This window comes from Dromaius novaehollandiae, chromosome 1 (assembly GCF_036370855.1).
Source record: "Dromaius novaehollandiae isolate bDroNov1 chromosome 1, bDroNov1.hap1, whole genome shotgun sequence".
Classification (NCBI taxonomy): domain Eukaryota; kingdom Metazoa; phylum Chordata; class Aves; order Casuariiformes; family Dromaiidae; genus Dromaius; species Dromaius novaehollandiae.
In genome coordinates this window covers 61,122,217-61,140,873 of record NC_088098.1, presented here as the reverse complement: position 1 = coordinate 61,140,873, position 18,657 = coordinate 61,122,217, and the positions used below count along the sequence as shown (strand labels likewise).

Sequence of the window (18,657 nt, the reverse complement as noted above, 5' to 3'; positions counted from 1 at the left end):
CACATTGCTTCAAATATCATCTGTGCACAAAATTTCAGCAATTTTCTTAAAATGTTCATGGAGCTTGCACTCACCATTATTTATTTAAAGGGAACTAAAGCTCCCAGCCCCTCTGCGTGTTTTAAAAGGCCAATGAGACATCCATACCCCAGGCTTCTCCTTCCTCATGTTAGCATTTGATAATATACATCTCTTTCTAACTGAATACTCAATTCACAATTACAAAACTCAGTCTTGCAGAAACTTTAATGGGAAGGAAATATCCTTCAGTGTAAAAATTAGCGTAGTTTAGGAAGTGATGATATGCAAACCGAACCATTTATATGGAAAAGAAATACATTTATCCAGATTAATGAAGGGAATACTACATACACAAAACATATTAATGCAAATACATGTATTAACATGGCTGTTAAATATCTTAAATGTAGTATATCATTAGGCACCTAGGCACAAACACTCAACTATCCCCGAAAATGAGTGGTCAGCACAACTAGCTAATGCCAAAAAGATGCAGAATATAATGCAATAGATTCATAGCAAATTCACTTTCACTGATTACACATACATCTCATAGGCCATCTCACACTGTTCACTTATCTAACACCTAGATACTTCATCAGTTTGTCAGTGAGGATGTTATGAGAGACAGTGTCAAAAGCCTGGCTAGAAACAACATACTGCTCTCCCCTCATCCACTAAGCTTGTCAGCCTTCTACAACGAAATATCAAGATGATCAGACATCACTTACCCCTTGTAAATTCATTCTGACTACCCCCAATCACACCTCCTTGTCCTTAATATGTTCGGAAATGGCTTCCAGGAAGATTTGCTCCATCATCTTTTGAGGGATCAAGGTGAGGCTGACTGGTCTGTAGCTCCCAGGATCCTCTTCCTTGCCCTTGAAGATAGGGGTGATATTTGCTTTCTTCCAGTCCTCAGGAACCTCCCCCAATTGCCACAGCCTTTCAAAGACAATTGAGAGTAGCCTTATAGTGACATCAGCCAGCTCCCTCAGCTCTCGTGGATGCATCCCATAAGGTCCCATGGATTTGTGTGTGTCCAGTCTGTTTAAATGTCCCCTAACCTGATCCTCCTCTACCAAGAGTAAGTCTTCCTTGTTCCAAACTTTCCCAGTGGTCTCAGGGGCTTGAGATTCCTGAAGGCTGGTCTTACCAGGAAAGATCCAAGGCAAAGAAGGCAATGAGTACCTCAGCCTTTTTCAAGTCCTTTGTTACCAGGCCTCCTGCCCCATCCAGCAGTGGGCCCACATTTTCCCTAGTCTTCCTTTTGCTGCTGATATACTTGTAGAGGCCCTCCTTGTTGCCCTTCATGTCTCTTGCCAGATTCAACTCCACATGGGGTCTGGCTTTCCCAGCCTTGTCCCTGCATAATTAGGCATGGCCTGTATATTCTTACTGGGTAGCCCAGCCACGCTTCTACTTCTTCTATGCCTCCTTTTTATGTTTGAGTTCTGTCAAGAGCTCCTTGTCCATCCATGCAGGCCTTCTGCTGCCATTGCTTGATTTCCTGCACATCAGGGATGGACTGATCTTGAGCTTGGAGGAGGTCATCCTTGAAAAATCAACCAGTTCTCCTGAATTCCTCTTCTCTCCTGGACCATCTCCCATGGGATTTTTCCAAGCAGATCAAGAGAGCAAACTTTGGCCTGTTCAGAGAAGTCCAGGGCTGTGATCCTGCTTTTTGCCCTTCTCAGGATCCTGAACTTCACCATCTCATGGTCACTGCAGTCAAGGCTGCCCCCAACATTCACATTGCAACAAGTCCTTCCTTGTATGTAAGCATAAGGTGCAGCAGTGCGCATCCCCTCATTGGCAACTCAACCATCCATTAGGAAGTTATCACCGATGCACTGTAGAAACTTCCTGGATTGCTTGTGCCCTGCTACGTAGTCTTTCCAGCATGTATCAGGGTGGTTCAAGTCCCCCATGAAGACCAGGGTCTGTGACTGTGAGGCTTCTTCCAGTTGTCTAAAGAAGGCCACATCTACTACTTCTTTTTGATCAGGCAGACACCCACAACAGTGGCACCCACATTGGTCTGCGCTCTAATCCTAAACCATAAACTCTCACCTGGCTCATCACCCATCCCTCCACAGAGCTCCATGCATTCCTACTGCTCTCTCACATAAAGGGCAGCTCCCTCTCCACATCATCTCACTCTGTCCTTGCTAAAGAGCCTGTATCCATCTGTGGCAGCACTCCAGCTGTGTTAGCTGTCTCACCATGTCTCTGTGATGCCAATGAGATTATAGCCCTGCCATCTTCTATAGTTTAGTAGAAAGAGTAAGTTTTTCCTGCTTATTAAAGTAGCCTTTGCAACTGAGTAGACTTTCTCAACCAATTAATTTTACAGGGGCAGTTAAAAGTAAAACCTCCAAACCCAGTCTCCCATGTTAATAAATGCCACTGTTTCTCAACTTCTGCTCAACTACATATTTTTTATTCTTGTTAAGATTTTTTCTTAAACATATATTATTTATGGTACAAGAACCCTAGTTATAGGCCATAAACATTTACTAAGGAGGAGACAAGAAAGAGATTAACAGACAGACTCATGGACAAATACAGAAGAATAACACCACAATTTTGACCAGTAGGAAGCTGAACACACCAATATGTCTAGTGGTGGCCAAGACTTTAGGCACCAGAGAAATTAAATCTAGAAGGCAGTACTTAAAAGGAAATTATAAGATCATTCCACAAAAAGCTTAATGTTACTTTCCCCAGGAGCAAATGGCAGCATGAAAATATACAAAGGCCTAGATGCACCCTGGTACACAGGACTGAATGAGGTGCATACATACTTCTGAGGATCTGGGCTACAATTGCTTACCTGATCATTTAACAAGTAGGATTGATGCCTGATATGGGGAGGGGGATGTGTGTAAATGTATCATGGGGACAGACACTTAAGATGGTTACTTTTTGGTATGGCATATCTTTCATAGCCCTCTGCCTATAACATCACCTGCTCCTGAGAACATACTCTGTACACCCTGCTGTGAAAAGACTGGACAGATTAAAGCACAGATTAAATTAGATAACAAAGCAACAAGTTAATTTGAATTGTTGCAGGTGTAGAAAATGTGACAGAACTGGGAATTTGTACGCATGTGAGAGAAATTAAACCCCAGGGATGATAGATAGTAATAGTAATAACAACAACAGCAATAATAAAAAATACTGCTTCTTATGTAAAGGGTCTTAAGAGAGGTCAGAATCATCACCTTCATGTTCATGTCATTTAGACTTTGAAAAGATCGCCCATCATGGGTCCTTGGAGAATCATCCCTCGAAATAAAGAGCGAGCAGGATGATATAGACAGGGATGCAACAAGCATTGATTAATGCTTAATGCTTCAGTGACTAAATACCAAAGATTTCCTGTCCAACTCTAATACATCTTCATCTGAATATCCTTTCACTCTACCAAATATACCCCTGGAATTAAATATCAAAATTTAAAACCTTCATTTAATTTTTGTTATTGGAATTCACCATCAGTTATAAAAATTTTCAGCTTCTTTGTACCTCCAAACAACATCCATTTTATATTTTTATACATATACACACACACACACACACACACACACACACAGTGCCTCAGACTTGCAAAAATGCCTTTCTCCCCCACATCCACCAGCTACAGAGCTGGTCAGTCGAGGATATTCCCAACCTCAAAAGCCTTCCACACACTATTGTGCCCCTACCCCCAGGAGTCACAGGGTTGCCTCATTTTCTGTTAAAGGTGTGAAGCAAAGTGGCAACGCCGATATAAGAGGCTGAAATGGGTGCGAGGCTGAACTGACCAAAAATCTAAACCATGGGCCAGGAAGTAAAAGGTAATGTAAAATCAGTATATATCAGTATTCATCAACTAACATCAAATCCTGATGTTACTATATATTGGGATCACATGAGGAAGCACCGGGCAAAACGAGTAGCAGGCAATGCCATTTTTGGAAAGGGCAAGTTGAGGTTGTTGTGTTTTTGTTTGTTTGTTTGCTTTTTTAAGTACGGTTGTGAAAGGTGTTTAATTTAGCCTGTACGTAACCTTCGCATATATACGTAATCCTTCAGATTTCTACAAAACAGCCTCAATAGCTGAAGGCAGGCATGTGTTTTAGTACCTTGCTGAATAATGACCTGAGTTTCCTAGAGGGAAAGATCAGGTTATATTTTCAACACAAGCCCTTCTATGGGGATTCTCTGCAAGCTTTCAAACTCGTTTTAACACTCTCCTCTGTACCATATTGTAAGAGATCAGAGGGAATCTAATCCATCCTCCTGAAGCACAGGAAAATTTCATTCCATGAAACCTGCCTCAAGTGCAACAGCTGTGGTTAAAGCAGAGCACAGCACCTTGGAAGCCATCCAATCTTGGTATAAAGAATATCCAAGATAACAAAAATGTGCCATATTCGTCAAAACGTAACTTATCCCCATCCAACAGATATTGGTTGGCTCCTGAAGTATACCAAGCACTCTGTCAACAGCCCAGTGTAAGATGCATCACGTACTTTGCTTTAAATGCAACAAGTTTATGTGACCTACTGGTTCAAGGCTCGATTCTCAGGATGCACCAGGACATAACCACACAGAAAGGTGCAGACAGCCCCACACTAGCTCCTGCTGAACTAGCCCAGCACCACAAGTAGGAGAAACAAGACTTGGGGGACAGAAACAAGTGGTCTGTGTGTCTACAACCCAGCTGGGGCCCAGAAGAAATCTAGCCACATCTACACAGCACTGTGGCCAGAAACTACTACCTGCTCCTACAGACCCAGCCAACCCAACATGCATGTTCAGTGTTAAATTCCAGCCCTTCAAGTGGAGGTACAAAACTACTGTGCTATAACCAGACCATTCTTGGGCAGTAGACCTTGTCAAGAGGGCAGTGAGCAGTTATTGCTAGACAGTTCCCAAGACTGAAAGTCTACACAGCTCTGTCCCGCACTGCTCATGTCTTCACAGGTTTTGGTGTCTCTGCTTTGTGCTTCCTTCCATAATGGAAGCATCTTCCCAAGGACCAACACAATTCTGGTAACAATGTCCTGTCTTATGCTGTTTTAAGGATAGAAGGAGCACAACCTGTAGATACTGCTCAGATACACTGCCATAAAAACAAACACCTACAGTCCACTCTAAGGCTGTCCTTGGTTCCTTCACGGGTCCATTGGAGACTGCAATGTTGAGCGAATGCACAGGAGCCAAGTGCTGGAGGCCTGACCTGGAGATTGCTTTCCTGCAAATTGAAAAGAAAAAATAAAAATTAAATGAGTATATATCCATATAATTATCCAATATAATTATGCACCCCGCCCTTCACCAGAACTCAGGAGAGCAGCAGAGCATCTAATTTCCATTTTGGTGAAATGGTGCTTGAATGCCATCCTCCTGCTACAAAAGTTTAGGAAAAGAATAAAATAGTTTGATCACTGAAAGTTACTGCTTAATGAAGATCAGTTACTCAGCTGGCACTAAAATAAAACATCAAACCTAGTGCACTACATATGATTCGTTTTGCCAGTTTCAGTGGAGATCCCAGTCTTTATACCTATTGCTTACAACCTAGAAAGACCTGTTGAATCAATTTATGCATAACTTCAAATAGCTTTTACTGGAGGAATGAAGTATGAGTTTCTAAGAAGAATGCAACATCCTGTGGTTTTACTTAGTTTATAGTCTGGAAAAAAGTGTTCCATTCAGCATCAGATTACCTAATATAGGACACTGGGACACCACTTAGTCAGGAAGGGGAGTCACACACTACCCTTTTTGATGGTATCCGAATTTTTCATGATATTTTTCTGGCTTCTTTCCACTTATATTTCACTTCCATCTTTTTGGTCCAAAGTCCTTCTTATACCTCTTGGAGACATGTATGTGGCCTACTTCAAAGGACACAGATGGTGACCAGAAGCACTCCTGGTGCTCCACGAAGGCTGAGAGCATTTCTACCACCTGTTTCCCCTATTGCACCCAGCCCACAACTTCAGACTCGACTTGTGAGCGATCAGATGGAAGCACAACACAGTGCCGATACCATACCAAGCTGCACTTGGACATTAGATTTCATAAAGCTTTATAACACTATTACGCTGTATATTTTACACCACCTAATGGTGGTGACCAAAATGTTCTTACAAGTTCAGAGGCAATGACTGAGGACAGGACACATAAACATCTCAAGGAGAGAGCCCATTTTAAGCTCAGTGCACTCATCCCCTACAAAGTAAAACAATCTGCTTGTGTGAAGTGCATATTTGTGATACCACTCCCACCGTGCAACAGCTGTTTTTAGTGTCTCCTCATCTTACCACTACCCCAAGGCAATAAAGGTCAGAGCCAGTGATGACAATCCAGGTCAGCCATATGCTAAATAAATTTTATTTTCCTGAAAATACGCAGTGCAACATATATCTATGGTAAAGGAGCTTGGAAGCCTCATTGCTCACAGTGCATGTCCTAAAAAAATCAAGCAGGCTGAATAAAAGTGTCCTAAATTTCCTTTTCTGTGGGTAGCATGAACAACTCAGCATATTAACATCAGCCCTTGATCACCCAAGCCCCCCTTTCCACTTACCAGTGTGTGCAAGATATTGAGATTAAAGAGTTTTTTTCCAAAATATTTTGCATTTGACTAAAGCCCATTAAAATGGGAATGAGCCCAGGGGAAAGACTTTCACTAGCTAGCAATGTAGCAGGAGAAAAGAATTTAGCCAAAAATGTTTTACACAATATGTCAGCACAACCTAATCTATAGGTGTTCCCAAAGACCAGATGAAAGTCTTAAAGACATAAACCATGAGGAAAAACAAAAACGCATTTTAAAAAAATTGATATTTTTCCAGAAAGGCAGTGTCCAATATTTGACAGTCTCCCTCCACGCCGCTTTTGGTATCAGTTTGGTTATTGGTGCTTTCTAAACACTAAAGCACATTCTTCTGTCTAATCATGTTTATAACATGACAATTTGTTGTGGTGGAAATGAAGCTGTATCACATTTTCTGCTGCGCATCACTGACAGTGATAAGCCAAATCAGCAGTTGCTTAGTCCTGCCCTCATAACAGATGACGGTAGCTTCCGATTTGTGCAAAGGATGTAAGTAAAGCCAGCTGAATGAAAAAAAGTTAGTAATTAATTATTATTTTATGAAAAATGCTAGCATTTTCAACCAACATTGCTTACAGCCTATTACTTGTCAGACAATACAGCCAACTAAATTGCATGCATCTACTAAGCAAATTTAATACAGCAGAGTTTGTTATGAAAATTGCTAGGAACAAATTTATCTGACCACTCTGAGGACAAGGCTTCCCGCTAGAGGGCAAATTCAGCAGAGACTTAAAAGGTAAGTATGCCTAATGAATGGCTACAGACATCACAGCATCAAGCCTTGGATACTGTTTCAAGCCAGAATTAGAGATGTGCAAGCCTCCTGGAGCAGAACCTGAGACTTGGCCCACATTGTCTGAAGAGTGAGCTGAGGTGGATGAGCCTTTTGGGGGAGACCTGGCAGAGTTTTGTGCAAACAGCCTGCCCTTCCTTTGCATGCCAAGTTGGATTTAGGGCTTTGGCTGGAAAGCACACAAAACACAAGCACAGGAATAATGCTTTTTTCAGGTTTGTTTGGACACAAAAGCCTTAACATGACCTCAGGGAGAGCAAACCCACGTTAACCAGCCAGAAACAACCGTTAGACCCAGGGGCAAACTAAAAATGCCTGCTCTTACACAGCTTCTCATCAGAATTTTGCCTTGGAACAGAGAGATATGAAGTGTCAAAACACCTTACAAGCTCTGCAAAAGCCTTTCCCACAAAATAAAATTAAAAAAAAAAGTCAGACTAAAGAGCAAACACATGGCCTTCTAATTTAAGCATAAAGCAGAGAAGAGAGGGAAAAATGAGGGAAAGGGAGTGTAGAACAAATCTGATAACAGAGCAGATGCTGTGTAATCAGGTGATTGTATCACAGATTACTCTAACTAGCAGATTACACCATCTGGAATTTTACCAGTAGAAAGGTAATGACTGGCTTTCAGTTATTTTTCCCAGAAATTTCATCTCTCCTGTGCTGAGTGCATGAATGAAAACACAGGCTCTACAGGCAGCTTTTCCCCAGAAGCAAAAGTAATCACTATTCACCTGATAAGATACGGCCAGAGAAAGTGAACCTGTGCTGTCACGAAATATTCTTTTCTTCAAATAATAAAGTCCACAGCTTTGTTAAGATGGGCACCCCACTCAGCTTGCAAACTCGGAGTGGAAACAGATGTAGCAACCAGCAACAAGGAAATGTTGCAGCATAAGTAATAAGCAGTATTTTGCTAATTATTTTTTCAGATCAAATAATCAATAGTTTGTAATAGACAGTATTATCAGCTCACCTAATATACTGCCACTGCAAATGAGCAAGTATGCGCATGCATGTGTAGATATCATTAAATATGCCACATACAAAAAAATTCTGGCATTAATTCCATGTTTTATACCATTAAGGAAACCCTTTAACAGTGCAGCTGACTGTCTTGGAAGCCAAAAGAAATCTGACATTCAAGTTATTCAAGTAAAATAACTGCTAAAAAACAAAAAGCATTATATTTTCTTCTTCATTTCACTGAAAAGTCAGGCAAGACTCAACCTACTTATTAGATCAAAGGACACATATTTGATTAGAGGGGATTTGAGTTTATATCCCAGGCTTTGGCTTTCCTGAGCCTTTTCCTCCACTTCAGGCATATAAAAATCCTCCAGCGAGCTGTTTAGACTGAATAGTTATGCCTGAATCCTCAAGAACTAAAAAAGACAATTAGTTAATGCTATTAATCTCATTTAAGTGTTAAAAACAGCTATTTGAAAAAGGAAGAGTACTGTAGTATGGCATGCATTTGATGGACTTGAGAATCATGTTAGTTGTCACTAGCGTTTGAATCACTGCCTATCCAGACTAAGGCTATTACCCTCCTTTCCATAGCTGTTTAAGTTATCATTGGGATAGTCTCTCAGTCAGATGGTTGAGAAATCAGGAAAACGCAGGGACTCGCTTCCGTTGATCGTATCGCTAGAACATCTGCCAGGAGATGGATTTTTGGGAGTTTTCTCTCAGTTGGAGTTAAGATACTTACAAAGAAGATGGCAGTTATTTGTCTAACAAAGTTTAAGTTACAATAGCCCTTCTTTCCTTAGCTATCCAATGTAGACCCCGTAGAGATACCCTGTGTCTGCAGTCTCCCAGGTCTGCCAACCATGACTGGAAAATTCCTGCACAAGGCCAGAGAGTACCTTCGCTCTGTATGAATTTATATGTGCTTGAGTTTGTTTGGAGATGGTTTTCACTCCTGCAATTTGGTGCTTATGAAAGTCATGAACAAAATGTACTGGCTAGCTAAACTCTAGCATTATTTAAGTTTTCCCCACACATCTCCTCTGACTGACTGCAGAGCACTCCCACAACCTGCTGTTCCTGGCTTGCCTTTCAGGCATGTAACATTCTCCTTCAGAGCTGACCACAGGGCAACAAGTCTAATTCACTGCAATGTTCAAGACTTCCAAATTTTTGCACTAGATACAAGAGGAACCATCTTTGGTCAAACCTAAGATCCATCTGGTTCAGTGTCCTGACGCGTTTCTGACAACAGCCAATAGCAGGTGTTTAGAGAAGCACAGGCACAGATTGGGTGATCCTTCCCCTGACATACTCCAGCCCCAGTTTCCAGTAATCAGTAGTTTAAGGACTTCCTGAGCTAGAAGCTGCTTCCAGACCTTAATGCTTAATAGCCTCTAATGGCTCTTTACTCCAGGAATGTGTTGGTCTTCTGAACCCATTTATACTCTTGGTCTCCAAAGCAGCCTATGTAATGAGCTCTACAATTTAATTCTGGGCACTGTAAAGTACTTCCTTCTGTCTGATTTAAAAATTCTGCTTGATAATTTAATTGGTGTATCGTATTGTGAGGAACAGTGAGTAATCATTTGCCTCTCTACACCTTCTGTGATTTTATGAGTCTCTACTGTATATCCCTTCCTTTGTCTTTTTTTCCCCCCAAGTGGAAGCATCCTAGACTGTTTAGGCTTTTGCTGATGCTGGAGCTGTTCTATGCCTGCCAACCTTGATATCCTTTTCTAGCTCGATTATGTATTTGAGGTAGGATTTCCCAAACCAGGAGAAGTATCCAATATGTGGCCACACCACAGGTTTATACGGTGGTACCATCATACTTTCTGCTTTGTTCTCTTTTCCTTGTATTTCAAACCTTCTGCTTGCCTTTGTGATCACTGCAAACACCCAATTAATCTTTTCATAGGAGTACACATAATTATCCAAAGATCCCTTTCCTGAGTGCTAATTGCTAATATGAAGTCCAAACTTTTAAAAACTTCTTCAAACTTCTTTCCCCCTCTAGGTACGCTATTTTGCCTTCAATCTCACTTTTCAACTGCAATTTGCTGTGGAATCGCTCAATATCATAAGATCCTTCTGCAAGTTTTCACAGTCAGCCTGTGCACACCCTGACTAATTTTGCATCAGCAGCAAGCTCCCCCCCTCCCAGTTTGCTCTCTTTCTCAGGCCACTTGCAAGTGTGTTGAGGAGCACTGCTCCCACCACAGATCCCCAGGGGTCCCCCACAGGTAAACTCCCTCCCCAGTGAAAACCACCCACCGATTGCTAACCACCCTGTTGCTTGCTATGTTTTAACTGTTATTTAGCCAGGTGAAGACCATCCCTTTTAGCCTTAGTTTCTGTACTAGCCTTTTGTGAGACTTTGATGGAAACTTTCTGGAAACCTGTCTGCACTCCCTTGGCGAGACAGCCCTCATTCACGGGGCTCGTGCCTGTATCAGGCATTTCTGTGAGACTCACGAGTCCTGGCTGCCTTGAGAAAAACAGGGCTGACTCTCCTCCAGAACTTCACGATCAATTGTTTGTTTACTAATTCTGCATTTTATCTGCAGTTCTACAAGTTTCCCTGACAGAGAGAGATTAAAACTTACTGCTGGGTAGCATCAAGGAGCTCTCTGTGGCCCTTACGCGACTACTCTGTTCCTCAGGGACTGGGGCTGATTGAAGAGAGAGTTTACACAGCTCTGTTAGCAATTTCTTATTTGACTTCCTTCAGAACAGCTAGCAAAACTGAATCCTAGAGATTAGTTACTGGCTCTTTTGTCAATGTGGCCATAAGCCTCTTGTTTTAACCCTCTCATTTTCCTTGGGTTCATCCACACAAAGAGCAGCTCAGCCTGGGACACTCTTGAACATCCTCTGTAGTGAACCATTCATTATTCACAGTTCAAATTCAATTGGCACTGAAGAGAAATATATCTTTCAAAACTCCTCACGAAACACTTGTTTGTGCACATGCCACTGCCTGCTGCCCAGTAAATCAGGGTACAGATGAGCAGAGATGAGGGTAGGGGCTTCCAGGCCACCAGGCATCAGCATCTCAGAGACCCCAAAGGAGCCTCTCCTCCTCCCTCTCACTCGATCCCTGCATGGGCACGAGCCAGACAAATTTGCACAGAAACCAGCGTACCCCTGTGAAAAGCTGCAGCTCTGACCAGCTCTCTTCTCAGTCTCAGGCCTGGCCCTCCTCCAGCTGACAGGCAGCTCATGTCCACTACAGGCAGAGCTGGAGACAATCAAACAAGTTGCCACTAATGATCTAATTAAGGATTTCAAGCAACAGCCCCAAAGAGGAGAGGTAACTACAGTACATCAGCTCCTGAGTGAGCGAGTGAGTTCTGCTAGGAGCTTTCAAGTCCTCATTCTCCATATTCAGCTCATACTGATCAGGTGTCAGAGCAAAAAGAGCCACTTAGACCTTCTGTCACTATCTTCATGAATAAAGTAACAATTTTGGTAAAGTGATACATAGGAATCTTTTGAGTGGAATAAGAGGAAAAACACAAGGAACATAAGACACCTGCAGAAAGTCTGATCAACCTGACAAAGAATCTCTACCAGATGCCCTCATCCATTCTGAGTCAACTTGCAGTTCACATCTGTTCCCACATTCTGCACATGAAGGAATATTTGTTTCAAAGAAAATTTTTGGTATCCTTGCTCCCCAAACTCCAGGTACAAGAGTGGCAGATTATCTTCTCCATCCCAGAATGACAGAACAGATTTATGAAACAGGTTATGTATTAAACAAGGCATGCACAAATTGTATCCTGATTATGCGTTTGCAGTTTCTTAAATACAGCTATGGAAATCATCATTGCCCTACAGTTATACTTGAAGCTAAGATTACCATCAAAATAGCACAAGTCAATCAGAGTAGTGCAAATACCAGCCAAGAATCTCTAACATATAAATTTAATTTTTTGTGTTCTCTGTTCAGCTTCACCAGTAGGCGTATATGAATTGCCAGATTTTAACCTTATGGAAAGTAAATTATAGATTCAATCAGATCCAGAACAGTGCTAAGTTCCTCAATTGCTTAAATCCATCTTACATGAAGAGTTTATCTTCTTAGAAGTTAGTAAAAGCACCTACCTTCTTCTTGATCCCTATCAAGACCACCAATATTAAGGCCTAGACCTATAAACACTTAGGAGTCTACATTGCATTGAAATCAGCACAACTTCATTCCGACATGCTTTCATCAGTCAGATCCTGGGTTCAGCAAATTTCCCTGAAATCTCTGTAATACTCATCAGCTGCAATGTAAAAACTGAAAACGCCTAACGCGGGAGTTAGATCCTTAATCATAAGAAAAAGTCAAACAAAATCATGTAAAGTTCTCTGTCCTAACACAGCCCAGTTTTCTAGATATCACTGGATATCAATTTCTTTGTTTTCCTGCTTTTCAAGGTTCCCCACCACCACCTTTGCTCTTAGTTTATTCTCTAGTTTTCTTTCTGAATAGGATCATATATCAAGGTTACTTATGGCAGAAGGCAACCTGATTCTAGTTCCAGCAAGGTCCCTGTCAATCTTTTGTTTCATGTTCTATTTCTGAAAAAATATGTATTAATGTGATGATTCTCCTTCCCAGAGAAAATGACAGTACTTGGAGGACTCCTTGTAGTAACAGAAAATTCAACATAAGTTTGGGCACGAAGGAAAGGAAAAAGTGATACTAGTGGTGATCCAAAAAAAGATGAAGAGTATCTTTTTTTCCTGGCGTTCGCCAAGGAGAAGGTTAACAAAGAAGCCTAGGAAAGTGGAAAAGAATACAAATGCTTTCTTTTCTTTGATTTATTTTTGCAGCAATCAAAAACAATATGTTTGGTAAGGGTATTTTTTAGCTTTTAGCTTTCAAAGCTGTGAATGCCAGGATACAGGTCTGTTGCAGGCAAACTTACCATATCGTTGCATCAAAATACATCTCAAATCTCGCCCAGTTGTTTCCTTTCTTATTTCCACTGAGAAACTGTGTCGTATTTCCATTCCTCTGATCATTAAAATCTTTTTCTAATTTTCATCCTACACATATTCCCTGCTAAATCTTCCTTAAATTACTATTAGGATTCACATTTCATCCAAAGAGTGAAAGTTAGATTGAACCTACAAGTTATGATTTTTATATCATCTTCTCCAGAATACTATAAAGTCTTGCTTTAGAAATCTTTAAACCTTGGTCAAAAACTATTAGTTCAGATCATATTAGGACAGAGATACTCAGAGGGAATTTGAAGCTCACATTTTAAAGATTCTGGAATCTATTGAGTAACTGGGATGATAAAATGTAATCACTGTCTTTCCAAGTAAGCAATGAGGAATGCTGGGGATCTCTGAATCCAGATGACTTCCAACTGCATCACTGACTGGATATCAGAATTGATTTGTTTTCACTAGTTCCAAAAGCAAATAAGTCTGACATGAAATATCTTCATGGCACTATGTTTGATTCAGACAGAGTCATGGCATATTCAAGAACCTGTGTCCTGTACTTCAAGTGTAGACAGTAAATGATGACAGCAAATAGGATAGAGATGAATATGGTATGGTTATAATATTTTTCTTCTTTATTGTATGCTAAAATAATATATATTGATTTTTGAAAGGGGTGCAGATATTCCATGATATTGCTCAGCCAGCCAGGAGAAGACAAGAAAGGTTTGTGTTTTTCAGAGTACTCCTTAGTGGCATCAAATATTCTTCTTTTGATTTGTAACACAAAGGGGGGGGGGGAAGATACACAGAGAGAGAGAGGGAGTGGGACTAAGTTCTCAGCAGTCTGGGACAGCAAAGGAGAAAAAAGTAAAAGTGATTTCTATTTTTATTTTTTTAAAACATTGGCATTGAAAAAGTTTTCTTTCCTCTTTCAGATGCTGGCACATTGCTTTCAAAAATAAACCAATTTAAGGTAATTTCTCCATTAGACCAGGATCCTCAGCTGGTATAAACTATTTACACAAGCTGAAATGTCATCATGACTCAAGAGCTATATGGCCTTAAAAAACTGTATAATGAAGTATTCTGATTTTCTTTCCTACAAATCAAATGCGTGCCTTGTTGCTTGCACTGTAAGCAATAGGTGGTCCTACAAATATAAATTTTTTGACTCTATCTCCATGTCTCTAAATCATCAAGTATCTTTCTCTTTCTTTTGTTTGTATAGTTTCTTCCTTGAAAATGGAATTCTTACTCCCCCTTCCACATTTTTTTCTCCATTTAGGAAATAAGGGTCTCGCAGGGGTTAGAAATAAAAATCTTCTTTTTCTGAGTGTGCAAACAAAATTGGAAATAGTTAATAAATATCTATGCTCATTAGTCAACTAAAAAATACTAAAAAAAAAAAAAAAAAAAGAAAGAACTCTGTTTTATACCAGAAGAATTTTGTTACCAACTACAATACAAGAATCAAGTTCTCTTCCTCCAACTTCCACAAACACATGGGAACCAAGGAATGATTCAGAGCCAAAGAAAGCTTTACAACAACCCAAATAACAGTTTTTCTAACAAAAGATGTCAGCAGAACAGTACAGAAATACATTCTCCCTGAAAAGCAAGCTGGACTTTTGGATTCCAAACACCAGTTTTACAGAAAGAAGAGAGTCTAGATAAAATAGCAGGGAAGGGCATTAAGAGAGCTGAGACTTGCCTGTTCAGAGCTTGGCCGGAGGCAGGTGGGGTGACTACATTTACTTTTCCTTCTAGTGACACTTGAGAATGGCAGATAAAGAGTAAGACTATCACTCAATAAGTGAGAAAGGAAGCTTAGAAACTCAAGATATGACAAAACATTTGTCCCCCCACCCTTCCCCCCCCATTCCTGTATGGGATATAAAGACAGACACAACACACGCAAAAATTCACCCTTGACGTTTTAATTCACTCTTCATCCAACAAAGACTATGTAGTTCAATGACAAACACTACTTTGCCTGGAAACTCCTGTATTTTAAGCACCTGGAAGAACAGGCTCCTAATTCCTGCCAAGGCCTGTGGCCGAGAGCACAGGACAAGCACTGCCAAACTCCAGCCCCCTCCCTGCACCTTTGCCCTCCTCCCACTTCGTCAGGTTGGTGGGTATGCCTCCGACCAAGTCCCAAGGAGCAGGCTCCTACCCACCACTCTTGATTCCTGTGTTCAAAACCAACTGAAAGAGTGCAGCAGAAGGAAGAGAAAAAGGATATATCACAGCAAGGAAAAAGCAAAACTAGAAACCAAATGAAGGTTTCCCAGCAAGTCTCTGTGTTGCAGCCTGTTCCTGGGGGCCCCAACCAAAGCTCATCCAGTTCAACGAACAGGTTTCCGATTACTTATAACAAGTTTCAGGATCAAACAGTAGAGACTTAAGGAGAGATCTCTGGGTCTTTACACAAAGCAAAATTTTCTTTTTGGCTCATGAGACTTCTATCTAAACAAGGAATGAGGGATCTGAGTAGCAGAAATAATTCATGATAGAACATCACCTTCACCCCCTGGCAACTGACTGGCAATTCAGAAATGAGCAAAAAATAAGTACACCTGATGTCACACCTGAGGCAACAAGGTTCCCTCCTCCTTCACTACATGGAAAGTTGAAGACTTTTGAAACAGCTTAAAATAAACTGCTAGAAACTGGAGGAGAAACAGAGAAGGACTTGAGTCAGAGAGGAATTAACCTCAGAACACTCAGCATGTTTATAAAATATAAATTCATACTCATTTAGTCCTAATAAAATATGAGTTATCTACCCAAAATACTTACATTCTAAACGCTTTTTTGATAGATTGATTTTTGAATGGTTACACTTAACACTACAGTTGACTCTGTACTGAACCTTTACATTTCTGCCTGTAGGAACATTTCACATCAAATCAAGAAAACAAAATATTCCATGTCACGTAACATTACATATCTCACTGGAATTATATTGAGGGCCTGCTGCCTTCGGCGTGCAATAGTATGGTGCCTAGTGAGGGTACAAGGCGCTAGCAGCCAGGAGGGACCCCACTGGCCCCCTCCTAACACCGAGGGATAGCGGGTGGGGACATGCTTGGGTCTGTTTTGACTCTGAATAGGAAAGCTTCCAACACAACATTGAGACAAGAAAAGTGCAGCTGTTACATTGGCTAAAGCAATGATCTTCGTGGCTGAGAAAAAAAGAGATCTTCAGAGCTCATTAGCAGCTCTGCTGCATCTAATTAAAGAGATGCTGTAACTGGAGTCTTTTTTTTTGTTTGTAACTAATTTCAAAGATACTAATTTTTTGCATGATCTGCCCTTTAAACAGTATTTTTTTCCTTCAGTTAAATTCCTTTAAAATATACATATGAGGTTTTTCTGCTCCCTTGTTGACTCACCAGTTCCATATAAGCAAGCTAAAAAAGGCAATACAAAGCACTGACAAATGCACACAAATGGTGCTCCTCCAGCGTCAGATAAATCCTCACATGCTATGACCTGACAGAAGCCCTCTAACTTCATTGCACCTAGACCAAGGGAAGATCTGGATGTTAATCTCAGGAGGCAAAACAGCAGGTGGTCTTGATGCTAAAAGGCATGTCGCACTACTTGGACTTTTTTTTTTTTTTTTTTTATCTGAAGAAGAGATTTTGAGAGGCCCTTAGCTCCTGCATTGCTGTATTATTCATTTACTGAAATCATTTGGAGAGAAAAACTAATTTGAAATGGAATCACTGAACATGAAGACCATGGGATGAAAGCAAAATAATATCTGTTCATGCCTTCTTTTTATTATGAAAGAGCAACACCAGTTTCTGAGACTTCTTTTTAATCAGTGAACATTAAGATGTGAAGATAAGTGACAGCACAGGAGATTAAAATCCTTTACCACAAAATTAACAGAACAACAGGTATCCACAGTACAACATCCTGCCCACTTTTACTTTGAAGTGCCTCACCCACAGTGCAGAAGTCATACCCGCAGCGGTAGGAAAGCAGGTCAGTCTCCAAACCCAATCCATCTTTTACCTTATCTTCTCCTGGGGCTTTCAACAAGAGAGCAAGTGCCTTTTTCCTCCTGCACACAATAAAAATATCTATTCCTAAGATATTTCCCCATTTGGCCTGTGTGGAATGCTGCTTCATTTTACAGTGACACACAACTGGATAGTCATTAAAAGATAGCATTTTCAGCTAGGACTAACTCTTGTTGGTTTAAAATCAGTGAGAGCAGACTCCTCATCACACCTTCAGCTGTCACTCTCTCCCCATAAAATAATTAGAAGAATATATATACTCCTCTTACTTAACACTAAGTAGCATTTTTTCTTGAAAAGTAGTTTAATTACATTTGCCACTCTGAAAGCAGAATAAGGTTCAAAAAATAAACATGCTGGATCCCCCCACACAGACACTTTAACGTTGCATCATCTATTCTTAAGAAACAGATAGTAACCATCTGAAGAATGAAATCACACCTTGACAAGAAAATGACCATTCCTATAGGTAACAGGAGCAAAAATATCCCAAATGCTAGTTGTAGATGACAGATACAGAAGATGCCAGTCCGGACTATCATCTGAGAGCTCCATTTCACATGTATAAATCAAAAGTGATTAAATCTGACCTTTTCTTAGCCTGGAAATCCAAATGACTTTAGAACAGCTGATCCAATGAGATTGTAATATGTGTATAAAATACATTCAACTGCATGATGACTGTGTTAGTTATGGTCATGTCTTCTTATGTCACTTTCCTAGCATTCAAAATTGCACTGATCCACAAGGTACTACACCTCACGAAATCCCTCACAAAAAAAATAATAATGGACAGCAAAGATGGATGGAGTGTGCAGGGAAGAAGTATTTTGAATACATGGTTATTGAGATGGTATTGTTACCTCTTTCTAGTAATATTCTGCACAGCACAGTTCTACCAAACCAGCTTGCAGTGCCTGAGAATTGGACCCACTGTGTATGAGTCACAGGACAGGAAAATGTGAACCAGGCTATGTGCACATACCCCCCCGGCATGCTAATGCATCAAGCCGTTCCGTCTTCATTCTCATAGCTACCTTTATCAAAAATGAGAATGTGTACGGTGAAGCAGATGAGAGAAAATGAACAAATGCCACATAGCAAAGATAGATAAATCATGAAATGTTAAAGCGAGCATGCTTAATTTCAGCTTTAACTGGGATTAAAGTGTCCTTTTTTTGTATGGATTTTTGCTGCTGTTATGGTGAACATCATCAGTCAGTTACTGGTGATGACAGGAAAGGTTCCCACTG

General features: G+C 40.6%; 1 protein-coding gene across 2 annotated transcripts in view; it reads right to left on the bottom strand.

Moving 5' to 3' along the window:
• DGKI (diacylglycerol kinase iota) overlaps nt 1-18,657 on the bottom strand; it is a 226,149-nt gene that overhangs the window by 142,177 nt on the left and 65,315 nt on the right. For both annotated transcript variants that reach the window (XM_064514311.1, XM_064514314.1), the window contains exon 2: nt 5,161-5,269. In XM_064514311.1, coding sequence (XP_064370381.1) covers nt 5,161-5,269 — 109 coding nt within the window. The remainder of the gene's footprint in view (nt 1-5,160; nt 5,270-18,657) is intronic.